The sequence below is a fragment of the Marasmius oreades genome, chromosome 9, assembly GCF_018924745.1.
Source record: "Marasmius oreades isolate 03SP1 chromosome 9, whole genome shotgun sequence".
Taxonomy (NCBI): domain Eukaryota; kingdom Fungi; phylum Basidiomycota; class Agaricomycetes; order Agaricales; family Marasmiaceae; genus Marasmius; species Marasmius oreades.
The window spans coordinates 1,143,405-1,167,222 of NC_057331.1; the positions used below are offsets into that span (position 1 = coordinate 1,143,405).

The following is a 23,818-nucleotide window of genomic DNA, read 5'->3' on the forward strand; positions in this document are numbered from 1 at the left end:
TAAGAAGATGTGTTAGTTATGAGGAGGCGCAATGTTCGAAGGAGGCACAGAACACATACAGCAGATCAGGCAAACCGAAACGGCATCCCATTTCTCATCGGGCAGGCTGGTTCCACAACAAACACAGGATAGGGACGCGCCCGCTCCTTTTCGAGGTGCGGGAACAAACTGCGATGAGCCCGACGATGAGCGAGACCTATGAGCAAAAGCAACGTTCGGCGTGGTCGGTGTGCCAGGCTACCGTTCACCTGTTGAGTTTCTTGAAAGTAAAGACATCGCCAAGCTGGTGGTGGGTCTTCGAATGATAGGTTTGTAGCGACCCGTGACTACGGTGGAAACAGGGTGGCGGTAAAGAGCAGAGATTTGCTCACTAACCGAATCAACGAGCTGTGTTAGCTCGTACTTGTCGCGCCTATGGAGAATTTGGACAGTCTTTATACGTTCGTCCATGGCAGACAGAGGAGTACCACCTTCGTGCTGGCAAACCTCCCCTAGGGCAAGAGAGGAGAGTGAGCCCGTGAATCGTGAGACCCGGCTTCCGATGACAGGTTTTCCGCATTCACACTCTGCGTTGCTGCAAAAACAATCGATCGATAAGAAAAACGGGATGATCTTTCAGGCTTAACCACTCACAAATGTATCGTGGGCCAGATAGCGAATCGAGCGAGCCAGTGACATAGCCTCGAATCTGACGGCGCCAATCTGTTCACGATGGCCTCTGCGTCTTCGTTTACAGAAGCTTTGATTAACATCTGTTGCTTGAGAGAATACACAGATTGTCGGATTTCTTTCAGCTTCTCAACACAGAAGGCCTTATCAGGAACTCCGCGTTCGCTTCGTACTCTGTAGAGAACAGCTTGCAGGGCGAATCTCCATCTTTCATTTGCAGTTTGTCCTAGATACCGTTGTCGGAATCGATATGTCCAGGCAGGAGTCTGGAGTAGAGTTATGGAACCCCGCTCCTTCGAAGTATTCCAACCACCCGAGATCTGATATTGCTTGCCAAGATGCCCGACCTACAACGTTAAGTAAATTTGTGTCAGAAAGCTAAGCATGTAACTTACCGATATCGTATCCACCGATCCCGAGATGAAAACTTTCAAGTCTGAGCCTCCCGATTCGGATCTGTTGATATCGGCAGTCCCGACGATAGTCGCCTCCAAAACATTAGTTTTCGAGTCGTAAGACCCCTCTACACTGATCTCTCCTTCTGAATAACTTCCATCACCATCAAACTTGCTACCCTTCCAGTTCGATATCCGGAACTGAAGCAATCTGTTTGTATTCGGGCTTCTTTTATCGCTACCCGTGAGGTACCCACTCCAGTAACCATTCACATGATCTCCGATGCATGATTCGAACTGGATCGGATCTTCAGGCGAGTAAAACTGCAGGGGCGCAGTATCAGTCAACTTGGGAGCTTATGCGTAAGCCATGAGACAGGCGCAGGCGTCGTATCGCCCATTTCTTGATCTTCGTTTTCTTTCAAGGGGGGAAATAGGACCACCGTGTTTGAATACACTCCGTAGTACTTTTTTTGCAGAGAATCAGTTCCATTGGTCGTGCCTATAACATGAGATCCTCACCATTCCAAAGGCAAATGTTTGCAGGAAGGAAGAAAAGGTCGAATCATCGAGAAACATAACTGCCATTGATGGAACGATGAATGACTGTATCTTCATGAAGGAGATGGAAGGACCTACCCTTCAACGTTGACACGCGAGATTTGACAGCTTGAAAGATGGTTTTTAGGGAGCTGGTAGCGGTAGCCATCTCCCGAATGTCAAGGGTGACATCGCACGCCAGACGTATCACTGCAAGATGGCGTCTGAGAAGGAGATAAACAAGCGGAAAGAAGTTCTAATCGCGAAGTACTGAAATTAGAATTACAGGGAGAACCAAGGTAGATTTCATACCCTCTCTATCTGATAGCGGTTAGTGATAAGCTCGATGGTATCAGAACCGTCGATTTCATAATTCAGAGCCTGCAGAATGTGCACCATCCTTTCCTCCTCGTTCTGAGTGTAACGAGAGACCCTCAGAGCCAACTCTCCTTCAGGAGCTTCGTCGCATGGAAGAGTGGTTGCAAGTACCCGTTCCAGGGTTCTCATCCTGTCCAGGTAGCGATTGACTGTGTGACGATTGACAGGAAGAACTCTATGCCGGAGCAAGAGGTGCATATTATCGAGAATGTCGCCGATCTTGATGCAATATTGAGTTATCGCCGAGTGTCTTCCTAAAGGAAGTCAATGTTAGAGGAAGGAGTGCGGTACAGGGGCGTTACCAACCTGAGGCCCAGTACGCTAACCATGAAAGAAGACTGCATGATTTCATTAGTTGCGTAGGGCAAAAAGAATCGACTTCCTCACCTCCAGCCTTCTGGTCGCAAAGATAACACTTGATTAGCCTCCCATACACTGACGTACCCACTGTAGTCAGCATCAAATGCCTCAGCAACGGGTTGTAATCTCGTGTAATCCAGACCCTTCACGGCCCATTTCTTTTCCGCGTGTTGTTTGGCAGCATTCAAAGACCTTGATAATGCGGCCATTTCATTTTCCGGAGTCGAGCCCGGTTCGGGAGGACGGTTAAAATGGTCATCCAATATCTGCATATCGTGGTGTTGCGATACGTAATAGTCATGGAGTGTTCGAACGAATTCGACTGTAGGCACAACCAACTTCCATCCCTAGAATCGAAACGAGGTGAATGAGCCATGAACCGCCAAAGCGAATGGGATCAATACCATCTCTTTCCAAATACCCCGTAACTCCTGAAACATCAATAGTTCAATAGGGAGAACACGGTCAGGATTGAATAAAACTGGCCTCATCATAGATTCTGTCGTGTGGCCCGCTATGTACCTCTCGCACCACCCTATCACCTTGCTTAATCACAGTCAGTTCGATGACAAGCAGTTGCCGTCGTTGCTCTTGGAACTTGCGTATAAACACGTCTTGATTTTGGTTCACTTCCTCGTCAACGTCCTTAGCTAGTTCCTCCTTGAGCTGTTTGATCTCGGCATCAGAAGGATGTTTGTCGTCAGAGTCGTAGGCGTATGTGCCCCTGTGTTGATGGTGATAGTGGGAGTGATACCCGGGAGCAGCAGAACGGGTAGGAGTAGCGTGCGACCGTTGGTGGGAAGTCCGCGGAGGCTCGGGGGCATATCCCTCACCATATTCGTCGTGACCATAATGGGTACGTCTCGATCTGTGTCTCGAGCCGTACATCTCATGATTGTAACGTGAGGTGGGCTGCGGAGGATAAGCGGATGGCATAGGGCGTGAAAGGGGCGCTTGTGGAGGTACTCGTTGAGGAGTGATTGAAACATCATCTACATCTGGATCAGGATCCTCTTGGCTAGTGCTGTGGCTTTTCGTTAGACAGTGAGCCATCTTCACTGACTTTCGAATGGGCTTCACCTGCGTCGAATTTGGATCAACTCCGCCAGTATCTTCTCGTCTTGCATGCATTTGGATGGCCCACCCTTTGCGTTGACGATGTCCAAGAACTCTTTTTCTGCAGAAGACTGTAGCATCTGAAGTAAAAGTACCATGTTGATGTCATTGTGGGCTGAACGTAGAGTATCATTGGTAGATTGGATGCCACGCGCCGTGAAGAGAACAAGCGCAAATTCTAGTTCTCTCTGCCGCTCGTCAAGTGTCTGTGCCATATCCCCTAGCCGTATCTCGTAGATGGGCCCCTTGAGTAACTTGACTGCCAGTCTCTTTCAATTCGATAATGAGGCGATGCCAGGAATGAGCCCACGTACCCAAGAACCCTTTCTTTGAGACATGATCGCAGAGATTTCCGCACTTTTCGATATCCTTTTCAAGCTTCGCACATAACGAGGCGAGTTTCTCCTTCACCGTATAAAGCTGATCCTTTGTCTTTTGATCAGGACGTATGGCGCGAAGTCTAGATTAGTAGAAAAGGAAAAGTTAAATGAACAACACAAATAATTGGATCGACGTACTGCACCAGAGTCTCCATCAAATCTTGCAGCTTTACCATCAGAAATTTGACTTTGTCGTCGTTCTGGTGCCGCTTCAGCTCTAATTTGACTACTGCCTGGAACGCTATCACAGCAGCCCCTTGAAAAAGAGATAGACGTCATTGATGTTCAGAAAGTCGTATTCGGGAATGTCACACCAATGAAAGGATGAATATCCTTAACTTCTTCCAACACCTTGAGCAGGACTTGACTTGACTCTGAGAACCCATTTATCTTACTCCTGATTTTCGAGTACTCTTCCGTTTTATCTGAGCCTTTTTTGTCGTCCCTAGCTGCGTTCATACGAATCCCTGTGCAGGTTACTGTTAGTCCTTGAACGCCTCGTGTCTCCATGCGAAGGTCGTCTTACCTCTTGTTTCCATGTTTTGCACAGATTGCATGGTTCAACAGCAGTTCCACTCTTAAGTATTGCCACGGTGTCCACATTTCTGCTTTTTCTGGCGTATCGCATTGACGGAATTGGAGCAGATATGATATATGAATATGGGCGGCTCTGACTACGGTGGCGAGTGTGACAAAGAGATCATGGAAGTAAGTAGTGGAGCGACACAGGTACTCCACTTGTCTGAGCGCCCTCGTCATGGGATCCCGGAAATTCTCAACCGCCTCTTTCCCCTCACGCATATTTCATTTGCTATCATGACCGAAAACACAATCGTATCGTAGGCCAGGAGGAACAGGCTCAAAACAGGCCTCAAGGTTTCCGTTCTCATTGTGAATGACACGCTTAATTACATATTATCTCCAAGCTCAATTCCGGATGCAGAACGAGTATTCATTATTGTATCGGGAAGAGGTGAGCTCATGCTCATTGGGTCTTTATTTTTATTACTGATATCTCACACTCACTCCCTATGGCACGATCAGGAACGTGAAATGCTCCCATACCTTGTGGACAAGTTCAATGGAACCGGCGTGATCCCGTGGGGCACCTCTGGCTAGGTACTTAGCCTCGCGCGTCCTTTGAGCAGTGGCACTACCGATCGTGTCGAAGCTGAGAAGGGTACTGTCTTCGCACAGAATGTCACCGAAGTGGACAAGACCATCATCTCTCGTGTTGCAGCAGTCGCTAAAAAACTGTTGCCATGTCATAAGTCGCTCTTTCCTGGGTTTTGTCGAAGGTTGCGAGCCCTATCGTGAGGACTTCGCGTCTCAAACGATTAGAGGAAAACGTATCCTCTGGGCTCAAGTCAACTGAGGCGGCGCCGATGAGGTCAAATATCTGGGGGAACCGTCAGTATTCAAACCTTCTTTTGTTGTTCCGAGTGCGACCCAACCTTTTACTCTCGACAGATACGCGCCTAGACCCGTCGTTGGCACTCAAAGAATGATATGTATAGGTATCTACATGTATCTATCGTATCACTCTTTCTTATTCTATCTGTGCGTTATTCTCGACACTCGACTGAAGGACAAGGCCCATGCCAGAAGGCACCAACTACCCGCACAGGTACACATCTTTGTCAATAATGACTAGACGGCGTCAGAAGCTCTTGAGCGCGCTCAGAATAAACAAAATTTGCATCCAGGCGAGGTGAAAGAAGGGATTCTTCCTGGAGTTGGCCTTTTGATAGCGACTGAAAACGTACTCTCTCCTGGCTCAGCACTCTAACGCTCTACCTCGCAGAGCTAGACTCCAAGTAAACCGACATCCTACGGTTGAATTGACCGGACAATGAATGGTTTCAGTTAGTCTGATATTTCCTCAGATCGGTATACAACGGACAAGGGGCGGGTAGTAAGTGGAGTCATTGCGTTTGCCGGATGGGACGTAAAATGTCGCGATGCTCTTCTCTTCAGACACATCTGGGCCTCTATTCCAGGCGTCGCACAACTCTACCTGCAGCAGCAGCCGTGTAGTGTATTTTTTTGCTCTTTCAAATTTGAGCACCCGGGTCGTTACTAGCCAGATTTGCAAGGGGTACAATCTTGAGTATGACATTGGGTTAGGGAGGCTGGAGCAGCTGACGGTGAGCACAAACATCTGGAGGAACCGTTAGTCCTCTCTCGTGTCGAGCGCGACTTTAGAGGTTGTCATTTGTGGAAAAAACAACCATGTTCGTAAAAGGCGTGGGGTTTAATAGAGGCAGGACACTTACAACATGCCAGACAAACACAAACAGCACCCCCATTTCTCATCAGGTAAACTGATTCCTCAAAGTCGGTCTGCCGTGAAGTTAAAGAAACCCAATGCTATCTTGCCGGTGACTGACCGATATTGGAACTAACGTTCGGCAGTGACATCTCAGGAGAAGCAGAGTTCGCTATTTCCGAAGTATTAGCGAGAGCGAAGGCTAGTTCTCTGAAGTTCATATGCCTCTGTGAAAGTGAAATTCGACGGTTTTGATTCATGCTCCTGGGATCTGCGATGCTGTCAGAGTTCCCCAAGGCGAGCAGACTCGGGATATAGCGGTGACGACGACACACAGACTCCCCAACGGCTCTAGGCTGACAGCCGTTCACGTATCATTTGCAGGGGACTGGCGCCTACTTTATACGTGCTGTATGTTTCTGGCGCAAGTTGCCAGATCCTTCTGAAATTCCAAAACTATGGTTGCGAGACCGTAGGCTGCCGACAAATAAACCTCCACACGGCCGGAAGAAAAAACCACTATAACATGGAAAGGACGCCGATGTCGAGCTCGCTTTGACACCCGGTATGATTCTCTATCCCAACAACTAGTTGCATTTCAGACGTCTTTTCGGGCGCCCCGGCATGTGCGTTCAGTTCGACCGGAATTTCAATCAATGCGATGCGAACGTGATGCCTGGCGATGAGTCAAGTTCGACGTTGACTGCATCACTTATGAGTCTTTGGCCAACGAATGATGATAACGAGCTCGAGGGAGAAAATGATGAGATTCTGCACCCGCGTTCAGAGAATGTGTTTCTACATTGATAGGGGAGAGCACCATCGCGTCGATGTCTGGATCTGTATGACGGTGGTGTCTCGGGTGTCGGTGGGGGTCGTGAACGGTTTTTAGTAACGACTCGGGTTGCTGGAGATCAGAGGGAGAGCCCAGCAGCTGGGTGACAAGAGGGCTTGAGTACTCAGCAGTGAACTCGGTGGCAAGGGTAACTGCAAAAAAAATTTCCAGGAGACAGCATCATGAGGGCTTTTAACCGCGACAATGACTTCACGTACACGATGAACTGAAAGGTTTTCCGTTACAATGGGCCAAGTTTGCTCGAAAAGCTCAGTACAATATTCTTCTGTGTTACGTGGTGTGAGCTAAAAGAACCTAGAAAAGTCGAGGAGTGGATCACGGTGAGGGGCTTCTATGATTAAATAAATCCTGTCAGTAGGGTAAAGGCGAGTTGGCGGGGCCAGGTAAGCGTCGTCAAAACGCGATCGACAGCGAGGTTAACTCATGATCAGGATGATGGATACTAACGTTTCCATCCCCGTCCCGAAGACATCCAAAATTCGAGTTGTCATTTTGCCTTCTCACCGCCGTCAACCCACAACCTTAATAAATCGAATCTCATGGATTGGCACGCGGAATTTTTGGGCCCTCCACCCGAGAAGGCATAATAATAATAGCGGCAGTTGTAAGTAGGGCCAGCAGTAGCTCGGTTTCGCGGACGCACGAGATTCAGGAGTTCAGAGGCTTTGGAATAGATAAGTTCTGTTTGATAACCTTGTACATGTGGTATCTGCCGATCGAAGACAGGATCACTGATGTAAGAGGGGAAGAGAATAGAAATTCGAAAAAACAATGAATGGCGGCGTTATAGCATGATTCATGGTTAAAATCGGTTTGTGTGGGAATTGTGCCTGGAGGAGGACTCAAAATGAAATAATTATGTCGTATCTAGTCCGGGAAAGGAAATATTTCCCTGGCACTTTGCCTTTCCAAATCTCACACTCTTCACTTCTTCCTTTTGGTCTCAGACTCTCGCTACTCTTTTCATCTTCTTTACTTGGATCTGGGTATATCAAGTTCTCGTTCATACATCCTCTTCCTTTTTCTTCTCTTCGCTCGACTTTGAACGTGGCTTTATAGGCAAGACCATTTCACAGGTGCATCGTCATCAACCACGACCAGTCTTACACACATTCGACAGTCACGAAGAAGGTTTGAGAACCACCCTCCTCGATGCCCAGTATATTCTCTCGTTCTCGGACCACATCCACACCCTATCCTCAGCCACCCGATTCACCTCTTGATGCAGCAGACGAATTTGGTAGAGTGTCCAGTCGGCAGTCGAACCATAAAGGCTCCGGTGGGGCTGGTCTGTTCAGTGCATCCACGAAGACAACGAAGAAAGAGAAGAAGAAGGTGGCTGCGAAGGAAGCTCAGTTGACCCGTTTACGGACCATGAGCGGCGTTGCCTCACCTGTGCTAGGTATGGGTAGCCCGGTCGACACGGCGGAAATCCTCAATGGAGAGGGAGGAGTATTCGAGTACGCTGGCGTCTTTGTCCAAGACGGTTCCTTTTTTCCAACCATCTTGGAGAAGCCAATCCTTGATTCGAGCAACGGCGCAAGTCCTGCGCTAGATCGTTCTCTCAACTCTTCATATTCATCCACATTTTCGAGCTCCAGCTCATCATCTTTTTCTTCTCCATCCAACATCACAATGGACTTCCCTTACCTAACTTATCAGCGGCATGTCATCCTATCCGTCGACGCCGTTTCACGGTTAGTGGATGTGGTCTGTGAAGAACTTGGAACCCGTGGTGGTATTACAACCCCATTCATTTTCTCGACATTAGCTTTGGATATCAGCCCCACACCAATACGTAGGCTCATCGATACATTTTTGGCAACATGCGCCTCTACCCAATCAACCGGTAGAGAGAAGACAATTGCGGAGAAGGAACTCGCCTCGCACAAATGGCGAGAGGAAACTCGTTTTGCTGGAATGCATGAACTGGGCATGACGTTGAGATGGGCACTAGCACGAGTAGTGAGGGTTTCTGGAGGCCAGGAGTGTAGAGGGCTTTTTTCGTATGAATGGTATGCGCAGTGGCGGGATGAGGAAGAGGGTTCGTCAATTCTTTATTTGACTTTTCTCCCAATAACTTTTTCTCCACAGCACTCCTTTATCCGCCAACCCACTTTACAGCCCTCCTACCATCGCTCTCTACCCCGGTTCGGGAGATCCTTCTCACTGTGCTCAGCCTTCTCGCACGTTTGACCGCAAACAGTGCTACTTCAGGGCACACACCTCCGACGCTGTCTTCGTTGTTTGGTCCTTTGGTGGGTTGGCTCAAAATTTTCTATGATGTAATACTCATGCACTACCCAATCAAATCAGCTCTTTGGTCTAGGGCCGCCCTCTCTCCCCTTCCATCACACCTACATCTTCTACCTTCGTTCAGTCAGCGCACTTGAGCACATACTTCTAGCTTTCATCCGATGGCAAGATACACCTCGTACCTCTGCCAACTCCCCCAACCTCTTGGGTCAGGGTAGTCAAACCACCTTGGGTGTTCCCAAGAAGTTGAAGGAATGGATCAAAGGATACCCTGCTACCTTACATCATCTCCACCCATCCAGTCTATCCCGAAAACAACAGGAAGTGAGACCGGAGCCTCGGAAGGGCGCAAGGACGATCAGGGTTCTGAGCGTGAAGAGGAATGTAAGAAGTTACGAGAAGGATCTGGTCAAGAATAGTGCCAGCTGGTCAAAGAGAGCTGGGTTCCTCCATGGACAACCTCAAGCGAGTCAAACTAGTTTGACAGGAGGTCTGGAGGCCAGCAAAGAATGGGAAAGAGTCGCACCGTTGACTCGGAAGGGTTCAGGTGACAGGCAACCTCCTAAATACTCTGAGGCGTATAAGAAGCGGATGAATCTTCCATCTTCTATCAATCCTGATCTAGGGCTCGGCGTCAGCTCGATCTCTCGAGAAGCGGAATTCGTGTATGGGCTGAGCCCGCTGTCTCTCAACAACCCCAACGGCAATCCAGCCACCGGCACTAAGGGTTACTCGGGTGGAGGTGGTCTAGGTCTCGGAAATTCCCCTGGGGAAGACAGATTCAAGTCATTGACGGATCTCAAATGGGGTGAATTTGAGAGTCTAGGATTCGGTGGATTGGGAACAGGCGGTGCGGGAGATAAAAAACTAGAGTTTGATTTGACGGAGGGTGCGCGGAATGTACGTACTCGAGTTTCGTATTTTCTCCTTTTCTTTGTTGATAATTTCTTACAGGCGCGAACAACGAAGCGTCAAACTCTAGGTTGGGATGATTTTTCGACCGCTGGGTTCTCCCGCAACGATGAACCTCTCAGCACCACTCTGCAATTCAGTTCACCGATCAACGCCACAATCGAAAGTTGGCCGAAGGAAAGAGAGGAGATCGGGAAGAAACTGAAGAAACGTGAAAAGGTGTGAAACGTCAAAGTTTGCCGCGTTGCGTAATTTATATCATTTCATCAGGCACTTCCTCCTTTTGGGTGGGATACCTCCCCTGTGGTCGGTGGTGAAGAGGTCATTGAAGAAGCGTTTGTGGACGTTTTCTGCGACCTCATTTGGGGAAGTGGGTGGGGAGAAGGGTTGGCCGGACTGAGTGGCTTGAGAAATGAGGGAGTCCTTACCAAAGACGGTTTGAAAATACAGCTGGAAGATAGAGAGTGCAATTGGGCTCTTGTGAGTTTCTAACGCTTTCCATGAACTTGATAAACCTTGAACGATGTCCTTCAGGTTGAATTCAAATCACTTCCTACCTCTCGTTCGCTTCCAGACCGGCCATCTCATTACCCTAAACCTGTCACCGGTGACCCTCGAACCGGCGTTACTCTCGTTCTTTTCGAAGAATTCGTTCCACTCGAGTATCGTCAACAACTGGCTCTCCTCGTGACTGGCAATCGCAAGCGCCTTCCTTCGTTCTTGACGTCTCCTTCCAAGAAGAACCAATGGAAGCCAGCTGCCACTTTGAACGGCAGGCCATACGTGGTAGGACATGTCCCATCTAGTCCGAATTACTATCGAGAGATGGAATTCGAAGGTCTACTACGAGGAGAGGGGAAAGAAACGCGAGTGCTCAGTTTGAGCACAAGTGTCAAGCTACCTGCTCCCAAGGTTATACGACCACCAGAAAACCCGCCTCCACTTCCCCCTCAACAGCACCAGCAATCGCCACTACCGGCGCCTCCTCCGGAGAGGACGACAGCAGCCAGCGAAGAATTGCACTCCGATTCCACCTTACAATCTGTTTCTAACATATCTCAAAACAAGAGAAAGTTCAAGCTTCCCGTGTCACCAGCTGTTGGCGTACGAAGTAAATCGTCGGGCTTGCCTCCAGCAGAGTATTCGTCTGTGGATTTTGAGACTCGTCTGAGAGGGTACAGCGATGATAGCAACAGCGTGGACGGCTCCTCCCTCGATGAATATGGAGGCCCAGACGAAAATGAGGAGAAGAAGAAAAAACGAGAGAGGAGAACAAGTAGGCGGCCACCCGAAGAAGCCTGGGTTGACATTCTAGTTGGCACACAGGAAAGAAGGATGGCTGGTCAGGACGCGGCCATGCGTTCCAGGGACCCGGAGGCGGCAAGTTTGGAAGTGCAGCAAGCTCTGGCGGCGGTTCAAAATCATCGGAGAGAGTTCAGTCCTTCGGATGATGAAGACGATACGGCGGAGAAGGAGAAAGAGATGAAGAAAATCTTGCATGAACATCGTCCGTATGGAGACTTGGATGAAGATGAAGACTTGGATGAGATTGAGACTGTACCCAGGAGAGAGCGCACTATACGGGATAGTTATGCCTCCACAGCGGATTATACAGATGATTCTTATCTGGAGCACAACGGGGAACCCAATGATGAAGAATGCGACGAAGAAGAGCCGAAATCAACATCTCCGAAAAAGAAGTTAGGCTACTTCGATCTTCATCCCGACCGAAGACCCCCGTCGGTGGTGGACGACGATCCGAGAACCATGGCAATGCAGAAGTACGACGAGAGTGACGAGGAGGATGGGGGTGGCGGATCATCATACGCTACGCCTGTTACTGCTACGCCTGCATTGGCCACTGCAGCCACCACACCTCATGGTCATGTACGCCCATTGCCGATCGTTCCGGCACCTCAAACGACTACCTCAGACGAGGCGAAGCCTTCATCGATTTCTCAAGCCACGCTGAAACCTCTCCCAAGCAAAACTGCTGCGTTGATAGAAATGTATCGAGAGAAGGAAAAAGTTTCACCTACACCCGGAGCTGGTGGTGCACCCAACGTGCCCACACCTTCGACGTCTTCGAAGATACCTGTTAGAACAGGAGCAGGAAGGTCAGAGTTACCTATACCTCCTGCTGTTTCTCCACCCTCACCACCGCAGCAAAACAACAACCCTCAGACTCTTGTAGAACCTCCAAAGTTGACAGAGGACGCTGGACGGGCAAGTCCGGGTCGATACATCCATGGCGCGCCTTTACATAATGTCTTGGAGGAAGAAGAAGAGTAACAATTAAGTCTTTTGGTGTGATCTTTGGTTTTCCTCTGTTTCCGTCAATATATGTTATTTGGTCCCCTTCCTTATTATTCTCTATGCACGTTTCCCCCCCTTTCCACCTCTCTTCCCTTAACGTCTTTTCATACTCTTTACACAGCATTATTTTTGTTTCCACTGGTGTGGGATATGCGCGTGGTTGTTGCCCTTCCACCATCCTTACCATCTCCTCCAACTCACTCAATAGGCGACCTATAAGTATACCCTTCGCCTCTCGCCTGTCGTTTCTCGAATCCACAATCAACCTACATTAATTCCTTCATTCCTTTCGATATAAGTTTTTCTTTCCCATACGTTGCTATAGTCTTTGCTGGAAAGAGCGCTGGTGCTATTGGATAGAATACATGTTGTTTTCGGAGTTCCTCTGTAGTTATACCTCTTGAGATGGGGGGTTACATTTTGAATGCGGCAATACACTCGTACACGTTCCCTACCCGGTACAGAAACGCTGAAGCTCAGCCCGAAATTCAGCTTCATTAACTGGCAGACTTCTCCCTTGCCGCTTCACCTTCTCGATAATCTGCCGATAAAGGTCTTGCGGACAGGAATCGGGGGTCGACTCGGAATCTTCTGAAAAGAAGCCTCTGAGTCAGAACATTCGCACAAATGACTTCATTCTCCCGAACCCCAATTTCCGTGGTGATCGCTGCGTAGTACACACAAGAAGGTATATTCCAAAGAAACTAGTGGACGTAAGACATTACGCGCGATAATAGATATTTGTGGAGAGAGAGGTATGTTCTCGAAATATACGACTTGGGGTTATTCATCATCCCGCTAGAACGAGAATGTATGAGTGAGCGTTCGAAGTGGAAGATTGAAACCTCGGACTCACTTCATGACCTCCACCGAGGGTTTTGCAGCGGCCACTGGCAACGCAGCCGGTCTGCCCATGATTTCGTCAACTTTACCTTCCGTTTCAATATCAATTCCAAAGTACTCCTTTATGGCAGCCGCGCGTTCGGCCTCGTCCTTCAGCACCTTCAACACTTCCGACTTTGTTCCCGTATTCCTCGTTATCTGGTTCCCGAATAAGGCAGTCATTCCAATATGCCTATCCTTGACATCCACCATATTCTCCTCACCCTCGGTGGCGAGCCAGAAATATTTAATCAAGATGACATGGTTATAAAACGGTGTTCCGTAGGGGTAGTTGACAACGTAAAAGTTTGCAGCTTCGAAATCTTCTTGGAAGTGTTCCGTTTCGTCGAATGTGTATACCGCTTTCCATTCGCCAGTACGGCCGGGTTTCTTTCTCATAACCTCTAAGCGCCATAGAGGTGACGGTTTGTCGGCTGAAAAGAAAAGAAATCTCGATTATGGTCAGGTTGGAGAAAATCCCGACAAAAATCCACCTTGTTCCGAATCATAACATACACTCTCTCCACCTGCGAACGGGATTCTCTTCAGCCGATGCATTTCCGTAGGTGTAGCGCCCATAACAACGTTATCTTCCGCATCAGACAGGAGGATAGGTCGACTAAGTCCTGGTCCACCGAATGCCGTATCGCAAAGGTAGGTAACATTACTACCTTCGATAGGTTGAACGAGGAACATCATATGTGCCGGTGGCGTATAACTTGGTTTTTCCCGAGTAGCACCGATCCAGGCGGGAGCAAAGTCTGTGTTGTCGGTACGAGCTTGGGCCGGGAATATACTTGGATTTAATCGTGTAAGGATTTTTCTTTCGTTCGTTTCCATTTTCCATAGACGTACCGATATCCGAGACCCCGAAGCATACCAAAAAGTAAACCGCCTTTTCCGAAACAGTACGATCCTTTTCTGTCCACGACTAGACGTTGGAATATGATCTGAGCGTCGATATCAAGTGTGTGTCGCTCGGTGCTACAGATTCCGATGGACAGGTGAGTTCACTGGATTGCTTCGGAAAGGGCATATAATACGTACTAGTGCATCTGTGTATTCTCGAAAATAAAAGCAATGTAGTGTAGCCTGCTAAGCCGGTGGAGGTTCTCCAGATCGGCTGGAAACGTGTCGTCTTCGACTTGGGACTCGACTTTCGATGTGACGGGGTAACCAATGACCGACAACCATTGTAGAATTTGAGATTTGGAATAGGGTGTTGATCCCTTCTTTATCCACCGACCGTCTGAGAGGGTCCCGACTGGGCTAATAGACATATTTCGATCGGGTTGAAAGTAGTTTGTAGAGTTTGGTGAGAGGTGTTGGATGTGAGAGAGTTGGAGCAGTTTGGTTAGCCTGCTGCGCTGAGGAGGGCGAGTAACAAGTGAGTGGTATTTATACCAATGCGAATAATGACTTCTCTTACCATTCTAGTTTAAGAAGCAAGAGTATTCCTTTCGAACACATAGCCCTCCTACTTCATACCGGCCGAAGTTTTAGGGAATGCTTGAACGGTAAAAGAAAGTCACACCTTCATTGGAGATGGCGTTCGTTATTTTCTCACTTAGTGCTTAGTGATCTCCTCGGTCCGCATGTTATCTGTGGGAAATATCCTTTCGGTGACGGCGTAGTAGTGTCAGGAGACTCGGACCTGTCGCAATGACAGAGATAATCAGCAAATCGCCCTGAAAATGGAAAGCAGATCTCACCAAGACACGCTGTGCAGCCGCTTTCAGTCATTGTTGGAGCTTCCTTCAACTTCATGAAACTTGCTATTACCGCGCTGGAAGCTTGAGAATGTATGTCACATCATTGTGATGGGTAAAGATAAAGACAACTTCTGTGCGAAACTGACCTGGCCTAACTATAGCCACCCAGACCTGGTCGGTACTCGCTGTCTTTCAGCTGCAACTAAGGCTTGACAAAGTAGGTCAGAACAGAAATATCGGGCCACTGAGATGGGGGCATTCTCCCGTACTTGGCGGAGGATGGAAAGTCTCAGTGCTATCGGATCATTCTGACCCACCAACCCCCATAGTTCCACAGTAGTCTTCGTAAATGATACGATCTGCCACAAGGCCAGGTGAATGCTGACTGAGGGGCTGACTCAAGGTCCTGATGCACATGAGCCGCTACTTTGACGGTTTATTTGTGATGCAAAGCGTCGAATATATTCTTTTGCAGATTTTTGTTTCATCCCGCTGGACAGTTGAGCGAGCCAGTCCTTGGTGCTCGACGAAGATGGGGATACTCACCGTCAATTTCATAAACCCGAGTCTTGCCGTCAAGAAACCTGAGTGATTATCTATGTGAACGGTCCACAGTCCAAAGTCGCTGGATCGCCGGAAATTACTCACCGTCGGAAATATGCATTTGGGATGGGTATAGAATGGCGATACCGTTCGATACTTTCTCAATGAGGTCATGAATTTACTAAATGGGTTGCGTGAGTGGTGTCGACACCAATACGTCTCGGGAGGGCCGCTTTCAGTTCGGGGTCTCCCACTGGAAGTTGAAGTTTCTTCGAGGTGACAGTCGAGTTGCGAACATTATCCAAGTAATCAGAAGTTCAACAGGCTTGCAACAGTCCATGTGCATGAGCTCGCGAATGCTGTTACAAATGAGTACTTACTTCTGAAGGATATCAGAGACCAAAGCTGGTACATCTTATAAGTTGCGTCCATTTTGTTGAACATGTACACCTCGTGGATTGAGAGTTGAACCAAAGTGACGTAGACGGCGACGGCGATGACACGGAGGAACGGACTTTTCTCCCGCGTTCCCACGCTATCAGTATCCGATTCCACATCGTACTTACAACTCTCAGGCTATCCGGCCTCCCAATCCTGCACTTACAGTTGAAGAGCTATGAAATCTGAAAGTCGTGCATGGTGCAATAAATCATTGATAGGTACCAACGACCTCTGATTAACTGATACTGATACAACACTGCCGCGAAGCCTAGATCAGAATCGAAGTATTCGATCAATCCAAATCATCGCATCCACTTATCGTTGTCTGAATTGTTATGGATACGACAGTCCTGCGTGGAACCCGCTCCAAAGATGTACAGAGAACAGTGTCGAACAGCTTAGCTACGTGGTACTATGAACGTCACCGTAATGTGTTTGCTTACATCGTTTTTTTATGTGTAAGTGACAGGCATTTTCATTTTCTTCCAGTCGGACGCGATCTCCTAAACCTCTTTTCCGGGGAGAACCTCCTCGGACTTGAACGCGAACCTCAGTGCGTAAAAATTCGTGTCCCATATGAGACTTTCCATGAGACATCCGACTGTATTCATCTTTCGACAGGAAATCTGGATGGAACCCATGGAGGAAGCATATTTCAGCCACACCCATTCCAGATCATTCTAGACGTTCTCTATACTTATTATTGACATGGTGCAAGTCGGTCTTTGCTGTGTTTGAAGATCAATGGCCGCGAGCTCTTCAAGCGTTTTGCTACTGGGATCAGTTGAGTTAGCAGTGACGATGCTGCGAGGGTGACGGACAAACAAATGCAAAAGCCGGGAGGCGAGTGGAATTTACGCGAGGCTGTGGAATTGTAATCAGGTTCGTGTCTACGCTACGCGCGCGTCAAAGCATCGATCTGATGGCGAAGGAGTTGAACAGTGTTGTCTCCTTGATGGAATTCACAATAATGTACCATTGGAAGCGTTGAGACGTTTGTCCGGATCCATCCCCTTCCATTTTACTTTCTCGTTGTCTAATCATCTGCGTCGGACGTCTTTTATTCCCCTTGCACTAATCTGTGGTACGTTGAACTATAATAATCAAAAGGCGCACAGCCATGTTCAGAAGAGAAAGAGCGGCAATTTCAAAGAAAGCTTACCGAGGTCGTTCAATCAACTCCCGAAAGGACACAGTGGTTTGATCAACAGTTGATAGTGGACCACTGGATGTATTCGACCTTCACCGCCTTTAAAGCTGTACTACCAAGGTTACTGATTGTTTCAAGTCACAGTTGACGAACATGATGTCGAAAAGTGCCAGTCTGAACCCGCTGAACTTTTTCACGGACAAGTACTCTTCGTAAGTCTCACAATACACTTGGATTCTTAACTGTTTGAATACACCATGATTTCGAGCGTGATGTTGGTCCCGCGATCCCAAGCAGCTTCCGAAGTTGAACCTGTTTGTGCACGAAGCTGGAGACGAATGTACATAAATGAATTGTAAAAGATACGGAGTCGCTACTCACAAGAGGGATCATTTGGCCTGTCGCTCCTAGCCTGCTTGCAATATTTGACTGTATGTAGTTCTGGCCATGACGGTAAAGTTGACCGCGCAGCGGCGCTAGCGGACAGAGTGGCACTCGGATCATTTTTTATGATTTAATCTTTTTCCACTTCCCATGTAAATATCCTGTCACCAGTTTCAACTTGGCTCCCATTATTGATGATCAAACCCGCCCGATATACAGCTTCTGCTCCAATGTATAAAGGTCAACATGGTGACACCCAAGTCGAACCGTCGTCGAACGTTGCAGAACTATGGAAACAGCAAGTAAGCCTATTCTTTGCAGTATCTATTCACGAAGACAGAGACCTTGACTCGCCTAGCAGACGGACGTATAAACTCTGCTGGCAGAAACGATAGAACCGCCACGGATAAGTCGGAAAAGTACTCAAAAATCAAAAGTAAAATAGATGGGTTCGCAGAGTCCTGCCAGGTACTTCTCAAGGTGCTAGAGGAAGTTCGGGATATTCATCCTTTCCTCGGTGCGTGTTGCAGCAGTGGGGTATCTTGACTGTTACCGACGTCTATGACTTTTTTCAAGGTGCTGCGGTGGTAGCGTTCAAGGCAGTGGTCACTTTAGAGCTGAAGCGACGCGAGAACAACGACAAGGTTATACTTTTGTTGGTCAAAGTACAAGACTTGATGGAGTCTCTTGTCCAGTGCGTCGATTCTTCACTCGGCTCGTGTTTCATTGAAGTCACCTGGAATCTTCCTTAGACTTCGAGCGATACCTTCTGGTCAAAAAACGGCAGATCAGCAGCTTACAGTGGAGGATAAACTTGCGTCGTTATGTGCAAGGATTGAAAGGGACATTCAAGAATGTGGGAACCTCTGTGACACTTTCTCGAAGAAACGGTTCTTGGGTATGTGGGTTTCGTTTGTAACCTTGTTTTAACCTTCTAACTCTTAGGATACGCAGTCAAATTGCTCAAGGGGCCCATCTACGAGATACGATTAGCAGAAATGGGACAGACGCTCGAGGAACGACGGAGAGAACTAGAGCATGCACTTCTTCTCTTCACGGCGCGTGGCATCCAATCCACAAACAATACTCTCAATACAGCCCACAATGACATCAACATGCTACTTTTGCTTCAGATGCTACAGTCTTCGGCAGAGAGAGAGTTCATGGACATCGTCAACTTGAAGGGTGGGCCGTCCAAATGCATGCAGGATGAGAATATACTCGTGGAACTGATTCAAATCCGACGAGGGTAAGTCTTCGAAGTTCGCTCACCCAGCCACACACTTACTGTGTAATGGACAGTTATGACACTTTGCAAGAGCCTAGGCAAGGACTCCGCACTGAGAGTTCTGCTCGTGGACCAGGACCTATACGCACCACCCTTTCCCAGTATGAGCAATATGAGCCATCCCCCTATCATTCACACTCTACATCCAACCGTCATGGAATGTTCGGCTCTAGACACACGTCGAGGCGTAACACTCTTGAGGACGCTGCCGAGTATTTCTCCGATCCTTCGAGGTCTTTCCAGCAACCGCATACTTCCGGAGCCAAGCCTCCAGGTTCTGCAGCCTCTTGGTCTCACTCTTACTACCGGCAGAAAGCTGGATTCGCCTACAACTCCCATCGTAAAAATCCCACCCATATTGAAATCAAGCAACTCAAGGAGGAACTAGCCAAGGATGTTGACGCGGAAGTGAAACAAAACCAAGCCACATTTTTGCGGAAACTCCAAGAGCAACAACGGCAACTACTCGTGATTGAGCGGACTGTTGTCAAGCAAGGAGATAGGGTGGTGCGAGAGGTACACCGCGGCCCACACGACAGAATTCACGATGAGGTTCGTTTTCGTTGAGTGCTAACCGTGTTCTTGTAATGATGTTTTTGATGTTTTAGGAGTTACGGAGCATTTGGAAGGAGATGGTATTCCATCCCCGTTCACGTCAATATCTCGTTCATTCACCTTCGGTTTTCTAGGGATGGAAACTGGTGGTGCCCGCGGTTGAATTTGTTCGAACGCTCCATGATTATTTCATATCACAACACCAAGATATGCAGATATTGGACGACCACTTTAACCGTCCTCCCGAACCGGGCTCAACGGCTGAAATTGAGATGGCTGCATTATCAAGAGCATTGACCGCTGCCAAACAACGTTCGGAGGAGAAATGGGCTTTGAAATGTCTGCATTACACGAAATTACAACCCCTCACTGAGGCATTTGATGCAGACTCCAGTGCGTTCGTCAGCGTATGGGAGGCCAATCAAATGTTGTCTTTGCGTCCAAATGGATGGAGGTAATCAACTTGATCATGTGCCCCCCCCCGTAGCTGATCAAATTATACAGCCTTCTTCAATGGTTAGCGTATTGGGCCTCAGGTTGGAGCGCCGTATATTGATTTTCTCTCCATTATTGACACTCTCCTAGGAAGACACTTCGCGATAACTCAATATTCCAACAAGATTAACGAGATCCTGCAGAATATGCACCTGTTACTTCGACATAAAGTTCGTCCTGTAAATTATCATACAGTCAATCGCTACCTGGACGGGATGAAGATTCTGGATCGAGTGCTTGCAACCACAATTCCATGCGACGTTGCTCCTGCAGGCGAATTGGCCGACAGGGTATCTCGTTACACTCAAAACGAGGAGGAAAGGATGGAGTACATTCTACAGGCCCTCAACTATGAAATAGACGGCTCTGATACTATTGAGCTTATAACCAGTGGCTACCAGATAGAGAGGGTACGAGGTCTTCAGCTTCCTGGAAGTTCAAACTCATCCGTCATCAGAACTTTTCCCCTCTCATTTATCTCCTTCTGAGGCGCCATTTATGGGTGATACGTCTGGCATGCGATGTCACCCTTGATGTTCGAGAGATGGATACCGCTACCCAGACCCTCAAAACGATCTTCAAAGCTGTCAAGGACCGGGTGTCAACGCTAGAGGGTAAGACCATCTACTTCCTGAATTAATATACCACTCATTGTTATCCCTTGTTAGCCATGTCTCAGCTCAGTGATCAGACCTTTTCTCGCTTCCTGCAAAACTTTGCCTTCGGAATGGTGAGGTTTTCATGTCCTAGGTTCTACAAGACAACTGATGTCTTGAAAGTACTATGGGGTGCATGCAAAAATTGACATCTCATATCCCTTACTGGAGGAGGATGGAGATGAGGAGGCGGATGGTATAACACCCGTACCTGGCTCCTGGCTCACGCATAGGCTGCCCGAGACGGACGAAACCGCGCCCCACCAATTTTACTCGCCTGAAGACCCAATCCAGTTTGAATCGTGCGTTGGAGAGTATGTGAATGGGTACTGGAGCGGATATCTCACCAGTAGCTACAGCAAAATTCGGAATAGATTGATTCAATTCCGAATATCAAGCTGGAAGGGGCTCAACTTCGAGGGTGATGGGAACTATTCAGAAGGAATCATCCGTATAAAGGGTTGTTACGACTCGAACACCAACGTTTTGAAAGCGACTATTGTTGGGAGTGCCGATAGTAGATCCGACTCGGGAGATTCAGACTTGAAGGTTTTCATCTTGGGATGGGTGGATACGATATCGGTAAGTGACCATGTTTTGAAACTGAGTAAATTCAACGGGTTTTTGACGATCAGCTCTGTAGTGCGGCCATTTTGGCAAACAATATCAAATCTCCGGTGCATGGATGACATCAAAGGAGGGTTCCACCGATTCGGAGGGTTCCATAACACTGAGTCAAACGCCCGCCTGGACATATCAATTTCGACAAGGGTATTCCGCCGGACGAAAAGCAAGCGAAAGATGGAGATTCGCCTTGCAAGCCGTCCTATACAGAGTACGAAGCGAGTGTGGAGTTCTCAACAGAGCCTTTTGCGTTGAGAAGTTGAAGACAATCCGGCGATCAGTTTATTTCCTCAAGCAACGGCTATTAATCGGTGCTGTTGTAGATAGAGAAGATGAGATCACCTTGAGCAGGTTGGCGCCCTCAGACTCGAGGTTGTGTCGCTGGCTAGCTAGGTTTTCTCTCTGGCCCACCTTTCATTTGTGAGTGACTGGGATTGAAGCTCTCCCGGTACAAAGTTTCTTACCGGTCATTTATTCTCCAGCAACGCGAAGTGCGACTGCGGAAAACCTATCTTCGGTAGCCGGTTGCTACAAATGAGGGTTTATCACGGGTCTGTTGGTCTAGGGGAACTCTGCCAGCATCGCGGACTACACCCTCTTGTTACAGCCCAGGAAGCACGAATCAAAACCGTTCAATTTATCCATAAAAGAGACAAACTCGAACTCTCGGACGCAGCAGAGTCACTTACAGAACTGCTTTTTACTCTTTCGGAAAGAGCTGCTTCTCCTGAGATACCACTGCCAAATGTTTTCTCCAATGTCCGCCAGTCACCAATCTCGTCCCGCCACCGGCAAGGTAGCTTTGGTAATCCTCAAATTAACGGTAGAGCATCTGCGTCCGCTTTATCCTGTGTTTGCTGTGGAATCAGTTTGCCTGATGAGAAAAGGCGTGCTGTTTGGGTTTGTCTGGCTTGTTGTAAGTGTTATCGAAGGCCTCTAACAAACGCAAGGCCTTTCAACTGACACACATTACGATTAGCGGTGCCGGGGAATGTGGAACAACTACTCATCATGTGCGGCCGATGTGAATTTTTGAACCGGCGTTGTATGGACGTTAGGTTCCCGACACATTCTCCCTACCACTCTCTCCTTCATCTAAAACCATGGTTTTACCAACCTAGGCTTGAGCATGAAGGAGGCGGCACGATACCACACAAAATTTGATCCTCGTCCCCACAACCAACATATAGGATGAAGAGTCATACATTATCTTTTTTCGAAAATGACAACCTCTTTACATAATTATAAGTCGCACTCGGGACGAGAAAGAAGGCTGACGGTTCCTCCGGATGTTTGACCTCGTCAGCCGCTTCAGCCTCCCCAACCCAATGCCACACTCAACATTGTACCCCCACAAATTGATAGGTAAGAGTTCGTGGTGTGGTCGGGCTATCATCACTGCAAATTGAATCTCGGTATTAGCGGCTGGGGTGCAAGTTGTTCAGAAAACACTACTGACGCTTGATACGTTACTGTGCAGGTAGAGCTCTGTAGCATCTGGAACAGAGGCCCAGATGCACCTGTAGAGAAGAGGATCGCGATATTTATACCGTGTATCCGGTAAATACAGATGGTGACTTTCGCCACTTACCCGCTCCTTGTCCGTTATTTACCGAAAAACGGACCTATGAAAATATCAGACCAACTCGAATGAAAGGGCCGAAATAGTAAATTCGACAAACCAGTACACCGTCAGGCCAATTCAACGGTAGAGTTTCGGTTTGCTTCGAGTCGAGCTCTGCGAGCTCGGACCAAAACACTTGAGGGTCGTTCTCATCTCCGACAGGAACAAACGCGAACATGAACCTGACGAAATCTTGAGTGGAGTTGTTGATCATGGTTATGCGTGATATCGTCTGGGTTATAAGAAACGAGAGAGAGAGAGAGAGCTTGCATCAGCGACAACTAGTTCCAACCGGAATCCACTGCAAAATACCTACAGAATCCGGTACGGTAGACAAGCTCGAAACTGCAGGGGAGGCAGAAGTGCCCGCGAGGCAGAGTGCTAGAGTGCTGAGCCAGGAGAGAGGACGCATTTTCTAGTCGTATAGCTATCGAAAGGTCGATTCCAGGAGGCACCCTTCTTAAACCCTCGTCTGGAGGCTATTTTTGCGCGGCTTAACTTGAGCGCACTCAAGAGCTTCGCTTCTGGCGCTGTCTAGTCATTATTGACAGATATGGTACCTGTACGGGTAGTGGTGCCTTCTAACAGGAGCTGGCCAACTGGTATCGCAAAAGGCTGGGTGTGCTTCAGTCGAGTGTCGAGAATAACGAGCAGATAACAGGATGGAAGAGTAATACGATAGACAGATGTAGCTACCTATATTCTTATACAATGCCAACCGCATCTTAAGCATGCCCACGAACAGGCCTAGGCACATAGATGTCAAGCGTGAAAAGGGGAACAAGGGGAAAAGTTTGAATACTGACGGTTCCTCACTTAACTTGATCCCAAAAGCTGTTTTCCTTCGATCGCTTGAGGCGCGAAGTCCCCGGCCTTCGACAAAACTCAGGAAAGAGCGACTTGTGCATGAAAACATTGATGCTTTTTGGCGGGTTCCTCAACACGAGATGATGGTCTTGTCCGCCTCATCAAAATTCTGTTCGAAGACAGTACCTTTGTTAGCTTCGACACGATCGG

At 48.1% G+C, this 23,818-nt stretch overlaps 5 protein-coding genes across 5 annotated transcripts; 3 read left to right on the top strand and 2 right to left on the bottom strand.

Annotated features, from left to right (window-relative positions):
- Positions 1 to 237: 237 nt before the first annotated feature.
- E1B28_013272 (uncharacterized protein) lies at positions 238 to 4,395 on the bottom strand (the record flags this gene model as incomplete). The annotated part of the gene is made up of 16 exons (XM_043158418.1): positions 238 to 574; positions 634 to 1,016; positions 1,065 to 1,388; positions 1,442 to 1,531; positions 1,587 to 1,645; positions 1,704 to 1,860; positions 1,917 to 2,236; positions 2,289 to 2,320; positions 2,370 to 2,689; positions 2,747 to 2,773; positions 2,829 to 3,372; positions 3,423 to 3,717; positions 3,773 to 3,918; positions 3,977 to 4,094; positions 4,153 to 4,305; positions 4,365 to 4,395. 16 exons carry the CDS (start codon positions 4,393 to 4,395, stop codon positions 238 to 240), a joined length of 3,336 nt encoding a protein of 1,111 aa, XP_043003765.1.
- Positions 4,396 to 7,791: 3,396 nt separating this feature from the next.
- Positions 7,792 to 12,906, top strand: E1B28_013273 (uncharacterized protein). The gene is made up of 6 exons (XM_043158419.1): positions 7,792 to 9,007; positions 9,058 to 9,221; positions 9,280 to 10,119; positions 10,174 to 10,350; positions 10,402 to 10,611; positions 10,666 to 12,906. Exons 1-6 carry the CDS (start codon positions 8,116 to 8,118, stop codon positions 12,421 to 12,423), a joined length of 4,041 nt encoding a protein of 1,346 aa, XP_043003766.1. The 5' UTR covers positions 7,792 to 8,115; the 3' UTR covers positions 12,424 to 12,906.
- A 3,221-nt stretch (positions 12,907 to 16,127) lies between these two features.
- On the top strand, positions 16,128 to 17,096 carry E1B28_013274 (uncharacterized protein). The gene is made up of 4 exons (XM_043158420.1): positions 16,128 to 16,243; positions 16,298 to 16,578; positions 16,647 to 16,907; positions 16,968 to 17,096. The coding sequence occupies exons 2-3, from the start codon at positions 16,361 to 16,363 to the stop codon at positions 16,816 to 16,818; spliced, it is 390 nt and encodes a 129-aa protein (XP_043003767.1). The 5' UTR covers positions 16,128 to 16,243; positions 16,298 to 16,360; the 3' UTR covers positions 16,819 to 16,907; positions 16,968 to 17,096.
- Positions 17,097 to 17,725: 629 nt separating this feature from the next.
- E1B28_013275 (uncharacterized protein) lies at positions 17,726 to 22,663 on the top strand. Its single transcript, XM_043158421.1, has 16 exons — positions 17,726 to 17,861; positions 17,918 to 18,076; positions 18,136 to 18,253; positions 18,312 to 18,457; positions 18,514 to 18,808; positions 18,862 to 19,399; positions 19,456 to 19,482; positions 19,537 to 19,856; positions 19,907 to 19,938; positions 19,988 to 20,307; positions 20,355 to 20,511; positions 20,566 to 20,627; positions 20,677 to 21,135; positions 21,197 to 21,597; positions 21,660 to 22,093; positions 22,157 to 22,663. Exons 1-16 carry the CDS (start codon positions 17,849 to 17,851, stop codon positions 22,339 to 22,341), a joined length of 3,666 nt encoding a protein of 1,221 aa, XP_043003768.1. The 5' UTR covers positions 17,726 to 17,848; the 3' UTR covers positions 22,342 to 22,663.
- On the bottom strand, positions 22,573 to 23,213 carry E1B28_013276 (uncharacterized protein; the record flags this gene model as incomplete). The annotated part of the gene is made up of 4 exons (XM_043158422.1): positions 22,573 to 22,697; positions 22,769 to 22,802; positions 22,860 to 23,033; positions 23,118 to 23,213. The coding sequence occupies 4 exons, from the start codon at positions 23,211 to 23,213 to the stop codon at positions 22,573 to 22,575; spliced, it is 429 nt and encodes a 142-aa protein (XP_043003769.1).
- Between the last annotated feature and the right edge of the window lie 605 nt (positions 23,214 to 23,818).